Here is an 8988-nt window from a genome sequence, read left to right as displayed (position 1 = left end):
ATTAAGTATGCAAAGGCTTTCAACTGTGTGGATCATGACAGTCTATATACAGTATTGCAGAGAATTAGTATTTTGGAACACTTAATTGTGCTCACGAGGCAGTCTTCTGAACAGAGCAAGGAGCACTGAAGTCCAGCTAACTGGATTTTTGTTAAGCATATAGCCAGAATAAGCATGGTGAAAGGATACAACCCTGGCACACTCCCTTCCTGATTTTAAATGAGTCAGTATCCTTTTGTTCTGTTCAAATGACTGCCTCTTAGTCTGTGTACAGGTTCCACATGAGCAAAATTAAGTGTTTTGGAGTTTCCATTTTTCACAATGTTATCCATAATTTGTTATGATCCACACAGCTGAATATTTTTGTATAGTCATTAAAACACAAATAAACATCTTTCTAGTGTTCTCTTCTTTTAGCCAAGATCCATTTAACATCAGCAATGATATTCCTCATTCCATACCCTCTTTTGAATCTGTCTTAAATTTCTGACAACTCCTTGCCTTGCATACTGCTGCAACCATTTTTGAATTATCTTTAGCAAAATTTTGCTTGCATGTGATAGTAATGGTATTGTGAAAAACTTCCATATTTTTTTAGGGTCCCCTCTCTTTGGAATGTAGACAAATATGGATCTTTTTCCAGTCAGTTGGCCAAGTAGATGTCTTTCAGATTTCTTGGCATAGATGACTGAATGCTTCCTACTCAGTTTGTTGTAACATTTCAGTTGATATTCTGTCAATTCCTGATACCTGGTTTTTCACTAATAGCTTTGGTGCAGCTTAGATTTCATCCTTCAGTATCATCACTTTATCAAATGTTACCTTCTGAAATAGTTGAACATCAACCAGTTCTTTTTGGTGCAGTGACCCTGTGTATTTCTTCCACAGAATACACAGAGTTACCATGCTGTTGTTGTTGTTAGGTGCTGTTGAGTTGGCTGTCACTCATAACACAACAGAATGAAACACTGCCTGGTCCTACACCATGCTCACAATTGTTGTTATGTTTGATCCCATTGTTTTTGCCACTGTGTCAATCCATCTCGTTGGGAGTCTTTCTTTTTTTCACTCTCTACTTTACCAAGCGTGATGTCCTTTTCCAGGAACTAGTCAATTCTGATATGTCCAAAGTATGTGTGATGACATCTCACCATCTTCGCTTCTAAGGAGCAGTTTGGCTATACTTCTTCTTCTTTTTTTTTTTTAACTGGTTGGTTAATTTTATTCTCTCCTTCCCTGTTGGATTAACTTTACCAACTGTGTTCTTCAAGTACAACTGGAAGGTTGCACTTACACTTTAGAGGTGGAAATAGAAGGCAAAGACAATTTTGGGGTCAAAGATGTCATGTTTCTCATAGGGGCAATTTCATGGGGTATTATACATTTTGAAGGATGGTGAATGAAAGACAAAGGATCCTCCAGGTTATTCCCAGACAAAAGTCCATTTAGCTGGAATGCTGCACACTTTGAAAGAACTGAAACTACTCCCTGCTGCTGGGATTCACCTACATCAAAGGGGTCAGAGACACTGTTCTCCTCCACCATGCCTGTTTTACAAGAAGGAAGGTGTGTGACTGGAGGCAACTCCACAGCTGTTGACGTAGATCAAGTGATGAGTTTTTCTCAGCTCTTCACTGAGCTGCACACAAGAACCATGAATCTTCTTCATTTTAAAGAATGGCTCCAGCCAGGTACATTCAGTCCTGTCCTTTAGATGCCTCCCCTTATCCTTCCTGTTCTAACAGCCTCTGGTGTGTTTCCATCACAATTTCTTCCATTATCTTTGGCTTTAAGATATCTTTGATCTGATGTGGGAGGGACACTTCATAGCAGTACAGGATACTGGTATCATACAGCATCATCTTCTGATTTACCATCAAGACTATGCAGTTCCGAAGCTGTGATATCACCTCTCGATCAGCAAGTGAGACAGGCTCGATGTTTGCAATGAAGCCCCCTGCCTCCTCATCTTTGTGCTCAGGTGTTGAGTAGATCCAAATGAAGCCATTGTTACCCAGAATAACTGAGGCACCACATGGCAAGTCATGGAAGTGAGTCTTCTGCCGTTTTACCAGGGAGGGAGAAACCTAGACCAAAATACCCTGGCCTAGTTTTCCATATTTTAGACTCCTTGTGTGAAGAGAAACAGCTCCATCAGAGAACACTGCCTGGACCTCAGCACTGATAAGGTCCCCCTCCTGCAAGAAGCCTCTCATTGCAGATCTTCTCCTCAGCTCTCCTCCAGGAAGATTCATGGATGAAAGAAGCAAGACTGAATCCAGCCTGGAGTTGGTCTCCACCTTCCACCTCTTTTGCTGAACCTCTGTGATTCTTCCCACTACAATGTCTCCAACTTCACCATTATACCTGGTTTTCAAAGCTTTCACACAAATCAACTTGTTTACTCTTTCCACAGAGCCAGCCACAGAGGCTATGAGTTTCTCTTTCCCCATATAGGTTCCATGGCCCCGCATGAAACCCGTGTCTGTAGTGATCGTGTCCTCCGGCACTACCAAATGTTTTTTGGTCTCGTTTCCCAGAGTCTCATTAACAGGCTTACGAGCGACAGGAAGCCTCATCTCCATCGCCATCTTGGCGCCAATTTGGCTATACTTCTTCCAAGAAAGATTTGTTTGTTCTTTTGGTTTGTTGTTGTTATGTGCCATGGAATCAGTACCAACTCATAGCGACCCTGTACAGGGTGTCCGAGGCTGTAAATCTTTACGGGAGCAGAAAGCCTCATCTTTCTCCCATGGAACAGCTGGTAGTTTTGAACTGCTGACCTTAAGGTTCACAGCCCGATTCGTAACCACTATGCTACCAGAGCTCCTTTTGGTAGTCAATGATAATTTCAATATTCTTTGCCAACAGCATTCAAAAGCGTCAATTTTTCTTAAGTTCCTCTTTATTCATTGTCCAGTTTTCATATGCATATGAGGCAATTGAAAAAAGAAAGGCTAGGGTCAGGCTTACCTTAATCCTCAGATAGACATATATGCTCTTGAAAACTTGGAAGAAGTCTTAGGCAGCATATTTGCCCAATGCAGTATGCCTTTTGGTTTCTTGACTGCTGCTTCCTTCAGCATTGATTGTGGATTTAAGTAAAATGAAATTCTTGACAACTTCAAACTTTTCTCAGTTTATGTGTTATAGACCAGTTATGAGGATTTATGTTCTCTTAACATTGAGTTGTAATTCATACTAAAGGCTGCGTTCTTTGATGTTTTAAGTCTTCTTTGCTTTCAGCAAGCAAGGTTATGTTATCTGCAAATTGCAAGTTAACAAGCTTCCTCCAAACCTGACACCTCATTCATCTTTATATAGTTCAGAGTCTCAGAGTATTTGCTCATTGTACATACTGAATGTTGTTGTTGTTAAGTGTCATCAAGGCAGTTCCAGCTCACAATGATCCTGTGTAGGGTTTCTGATGAGCAGTTGGTGGGTTTGAACCGCCGACCTTGTAGTTATCAATCCAGTGCTTATCCTAGAGCGCCATACCAGGACTCCATATTGAGTAAGTATGGTGAAAGTATACAACCCTAACACACATCCTTCTTGATTTTAAACCATTCAATACCCCCTTGTTCCATTTGAACAATTGCCTCTTGCTGTATGTACAAGTTCTACATGAGCACTATCAAGTATTCTGGAATTTTCTTTCTTTGAACAGTCTGTCGTGACCTACACAGTTGAATGCCTTTGCATAGTCAATAAAACACAGACAAGCATCTTCTTAGTATCCTCTGCATTCAGGAAAGACCCATCTGATGTCAGCAATGAGTTATCCCTTGTTCCACGTTCTTTTCTGAATCCAGCTTGAATTTCTGGCAGCTCCCTGTTGATGTGCTGCTGCAACCGTTTTTGAATTCTCTTCAGTCAAATTTTACTTGTATGTGATAGTAATGATCTTGTTCAAAAATTGCCACATTCTTTCTGTAGGTCATCTTTCTTTGGGACAGGACCAAATATATATATATCTTGCAGTCAGTGGTCAGGTAATGTCTTCCAAATATCTTGACATAGACTAGTGAGTGATTCCAGCCGTGCATCCATTTGTTGAAACATTTCAGTTAGTAGGCCGTCAATTCCTGGAGTCTTGTTTTTTGCTAATACCTTCAGTGCAGCTTGGATTTCTTCAATACTATTGCTTCTTGATCATATTCTACCTCCGGAAGTGATTGAATTGTCAACCAACTCTTTTGGTTACAGTGACTCTGTATCCCCCCATCTTATTTGGATGCTTCCTACGTCATTCAAAATTTTGCTTATAAAATCATTCAATAAGTCAAGGTTTGAATGTTTTCTTAAGTTCTTTCAGCTTGAGAAATAGTGAGTGGGTTCCTCTCTTTGGTTTTCTAATTCCAGGGTTTGCACATTTCATTATCCTATTTTGTCTTCTGGAGCTGCCCGTTGAAATTTTCTGTTCAGCTTTCTTACTTCACCATTTCTTTGATACACTTTAACTACTTTACATGTCCCTTCTGACATCTGTTTTGGTCTTCTTCCCTAGCTTTTTAATGACCATTTGCTTTCTTTACACATGACATTCTTGATGTCATAGCACAACTCCTCACTTCTTTCATTATTAGTGTTCAGTGTATTATATCTGTTTTGAGATGGTCTGTAAATTCAAGTGGGATATACTGAAGGTGGTATTTTGGCTATGTTGTTGTTGTTAGGTGCCATCAAGCCAGTCCCAACTCGTAGTGACCCTTTGCACAGCAGAATGAAACACTGCGTCATCCTGGGCCAACCTCACTACTGTTGCCACACTTGAGTCCCTCGATGCTGCCACTTGTCCAATCCATTTCATTGGGGATCTTCCTCTTTTTCTCTGACCCTCCACCTTACTAAACATGATATCCTTCTCCAACGACTGGCCCCTCCTGGCATATGTCCAAAGTTTGAGAGACGAAGTTTGGCCATCTTGGCCTCCAAGGAGCATTCTGGCTGCCCTTCTTCCAAAATGGATCTATTGGTTCTTTTGGCAGCCCATGGCACTTTGAATATTCTCCTCCAACACCATAACTCAAAAGCACCAATTCTTCTATGGTCTTCCTTATTCACTGTCCAGCTTTCCCATGTATATGAGGTTATTAAAAATACCATGGCTTGGGTCAGGCGCATCTTAGTCCTCAAGCTAACATCTTTGCTCTTCAACACTTTCAAAAGGTCTTGTGCAGCAGATTTGCCTATTGCAATATGTCATTTGATTTCTTGACTGCTGTTTCCGTGAGTGTTGATAGTTGATCTTCTCAGCTCTTAGAAATTTGTTTTAAATTTTTTCTGCTTCAGCCTGAACTTCCATATGAGGATTAATGGCTGTTCCACAGTAATCACTGGCCTTATTTTGGCTGATGATATTGAGCTTCTCCATCGTTTCTTCCCACAGATGTAGACAGTTTGACTCCTGCATATTCCATGTGGCGAGATCCACATATATTGTTGTCATTTGCAGTTTTGAAAAGTTATATTTACTGTGAATAATTTGCTGGCCTTGCAAAATTCTACCATGTTTTCCAACTACTGATCCCTCTTATTTGTTTCCAACTTTTTTATTCCAATCACCAGTAATCATCAACGCATCCTGATTGCATGTTTGATCAATTTCAGACTGACGATGTGGGTAGTATTAGTCTTCAATTTCTTCATCATTGGCTTTGGTGACTGATAGGTAAATCTGAATGATAGTTTTATCAACTGTTCCTATAGGTTTATGGATACTATCCTATCACAGACAGCACTGTATTTCAATATAGATCTTCAAATGTTCTTTTTGATGATGAATGGGATGCCATTTCTCTTCAGTTTGTCATTGCTGGCATGGTAAACTATGCAGTTGTCCCATTCAAAATGGCTAGTATTTGTTCATTTCAGCTCATTATTGCCTAGGGTATAGATCTTTATGTATTCATTTCATTTTTGACAGCTTCTAATATTCCTAGACTCATACTTAACATATATTCCACATTCTAATTATTAATGATAGCTTGCAGCCATTTCTTCTCATTTTGAGCTTTTCCCTCGTCAACAGTTTTACTCCTTCCATGTCATTAAGACCAATCACTTTGAATAGATAGCTCTCCTCCAGTCATATTTTGAGTGCCTTCCCACCTGAGAGGCTCATCTTCTGGCACTGTATCAGACAGTGCTCTGCTGCTGTTCATAGTTCTCAGGGACTGATTCCTCAGTTGTGGACTGCCTATTCATTCTTTCTAGTCTGTTCTTAGTTTGGAAGCGCTACTGAAACCTCTTCACCATGCGTGATCGTGCTGATATTTGAAATACTAGTGGCATAGCTTCCAGCATCACAGCAAGACGCAAGCCACCATGGTACTACAAACCAACAGACATGAGGCAGAATTACCATATGAACCTGCCGTTTCACCCTTAGGTGTATGCACAAAGTGAAAGCAGGAACTCAAGCAGATTCTTGCATATCAGTGTTCATTGTAGCATTTTTCATAGCAGCCAAAAGATGGAAACAACCCAAGTGACCATCAACAGAAGAATGAATAAACATAATACAATATTTACAATGGAATATTATGTAGTGATAAAGTAAAATGAAGTTCTGGTACACGTTACAATATTGATAAATCTTGAAAACATCATGTTAAGTGAAATAAGTTAGACACAAAGGACAAATATCGTATGATCCAGCTTTATGTAATATCTATAACTTTATTAGTGGTTACCTGGGTAAGGAAGAATGAGGATTTATTGCCTAATGGGTATTGAATTTGGGATGATAAAAAAGTTTCTGAAATAGATGAATGATGGTTGCATTACATTCTGAATGTAATTAATGTCACTGAATTATAGTAAAAAAATGGTCAGAATGGCAAAACTTGTTACATATATACTTTTAACCACATTAAACTAAAAGAAACAGTATGTTAACAAAATGACTTACACATTTTTATTTCCCAACTGAATTTTTGTCTTTGTTTTGTTGTACTTCAAACACGTTTTATGTATTTCTAAACATTTTAAAGAGAAAAAAAAAATTAAGGAAGTAATGACACAGCTTATGATATATATGGTAATGGCTTTTAAAGTTATTATGAAGATGACTGAAGGTTCTCATGGTGTGAAATAGAAATAAAGTACTTGACATTGGCCTCAAATCCTTCTTAAGATGACTGTCCTTAGTGAAAATCCTTGATTTTTCAAGTCTTTTCTACCATTTTTACTTTTTATGCAGCTGTTTTGATTTGAGGTTATTGGAAAGTTTAACACAAGCAAAAGAGATTGCTCTTCAATGCAATCTAAAATCTTAAATTGCTGATTGAGTTCTGGATATATATGCCTATAGGCTGAAAACTACTGTCTTCATGCCTTCTGGTCATATTATTTTTATTATTCCTTGCATGTAAGCAAAAAAGGCATATAGCATTGAGTTCCTTCAGTGTGCTTATTACCTACACCCAGAGATAATAAATTGAGAGTGCTGAACAGGATGTTTATTTTAAGGTTTGCACCCCTGCATGCAATTAGTTAACTCTAACTAGAGGATTATAACTTCATCATCTCTACTTGCAGGCAAAATGAAGGACCGGCTAGCAGAACTTCTGGAGTATTCCAAGCATTATGACCAGCAGTTCCCTGATGAAGACGACTTTGACTCACAGCACAAGGACATCGTGTTCGAGACGGACCACATCCTGGAGTCCTTGTACAAAGACATCCAGGACCTTCAGGTTCAAAACCAGCTGCTGATGGCCGACGTGAAGCGGCTGGGGAAGCAGAACGCCCGCTTCCTCACGTCCATGCGCCGCCTCAGCAGCATCAAGAGGGACACCAACTCGATCGCCAAGGACATCAAGGCGCGGGGCGAGGACATCCACCGCAAGCTGCGCGCCATGAAGGTGCTAAGCGAGAAGGCCGAGGCCCAGCACGGCGAGAACTCGGCCTTGGCGCGCATCTCCAGTGCACAGTACAGCGCGCTTACCCGCGCCTTCCAGGACGCCATGTACGAGTACAACCAGGCCGAGATGAAGCAGCGTGCCAACTGCAAGATCCGCATTCAGCGTCAGCTCGAGATCATGGGCAAGGACGTCTCCGGTGACCAGATCGAGGACATGTTTGAGCAGGGCAAGTGGGACGTGTTCTCTGAGAACCTACTGGCCGACGTGAAGGGTGCGCGGGCAGCGCTCAACGAGATAGAGAACCGCCACCGGGAGCTGATGCGCCTGGAGAGCCGCATCCGCGACGTGCACGAGCTCTTCCTGCAGATGGCGGTGCTGGTGGAGGAGCAAGCGGACACTATGAACGTCATCGAGCACAATGTGCTCAAGACCCTTGACTACACGGGCGAGGCCAAGGCGCACGTGCGCAAGGCCGAGGCATACACGAAGAAGAACCCCTGCCGGACCATCTGCTGCTTCTGCTGCCCCTGTCTCAACTAACGGCTGGCCGGGACAGCTCCGGGGAGCACCAGTGGGGAGAAAACGCCAAAGGCGGGGTCCTGGGGAAGACTTCCGAACTCAGTCTTATCAAGAGTGATGACGCATGGGAATCAAAATTACAACTCATCTGGTCCAGCAAAGATGTTGATGCTGTCGACGGCCCTTCAGCACTGGCAAATCCTGTTGTTAATTGCCGTCAGTTAGTTCCGACTCATAGTAACCCTGCATAGGGTTTCCACTTGTGGTGAGCAGTCAAGTGCTTATCCGACAGCGTCATACTAGGTCCCCCTGTTGTTAAGTGCCTTAGAGTCAGTTGCGACTCATAGCGACCATGATTAAGGTTTATGGGGAGTGGCTGGTGAGTTTGAACTGTCGACCTTGTGGTCTGGTGCTTTTTCTACAGTGCCACACCAGGCTCTCCTGTTGTGGTTAAGTGCCTTAGATTCGGTTCTAACTCATAGCGACCCTGTATAGGGTTTCCAAGGAGTGACTAATGAGTTTGAACCACCAACCTTGTGGTTTAAACTGACTGCGTTCCTGTGCTTATCCTACAATAGGAGCTTGCGGATTGACCGCT

The 8988-nt window shown here is 41.6% G+C and overlaps 1 protein-coding gene and 1 pseudogene across 1 annotated transcript; one reads left to right on the top strand and one right to left on the bottom strand.

Moving 5' to 3' along the window:
• Positions 1 to 1724: 1724 nt before the first annotated feature.
• Positions 1725 to 2591, bottom strand: LOC102833183 (annotated as a pseudogene).
• Positions 2592 to 7545: 4954 nt separating this feature from the next.
• Positions 7546 to 8419, top strand: STX11 (syntaxin 11). Its single transcript, XM_006834605.1, has one exon. The coding sequence runs from the start codon at positions 7551 to 7553 to the stop codon at positions 8409 to 8411; it is 861 nt and encodes a 286-aa protein (XP_006834668.1). The 5' UTR covers positions 7546 to 7550; the 3' UTR covers positions 8412 to 8419.
• Positions 8420 to 8988: the final 569 nt, after the last annotated feature.

This window comes from Chrysochloris asiatica, unplaced genomic scaffold (genome assembly GCF_000296735.1).
Source record: "Chrysochloris asiatica unplaced genomic scaffold, ChrAsi1.0 scaffold00013, whole genome shotgun sequence".
Classification (NCBI taxonomy): Eukaryota; Metazoa; Chordata; class Mammalia; order Afrosoricida; family Chrysochloridae; genus Chrysochloris; species Chrysochloris asiatica.
The sequence above is the reverse complement of the archived record's forward strand: the minus strand, read 5'-3'. Positions and strand labels throughout refer to the sequence as shown.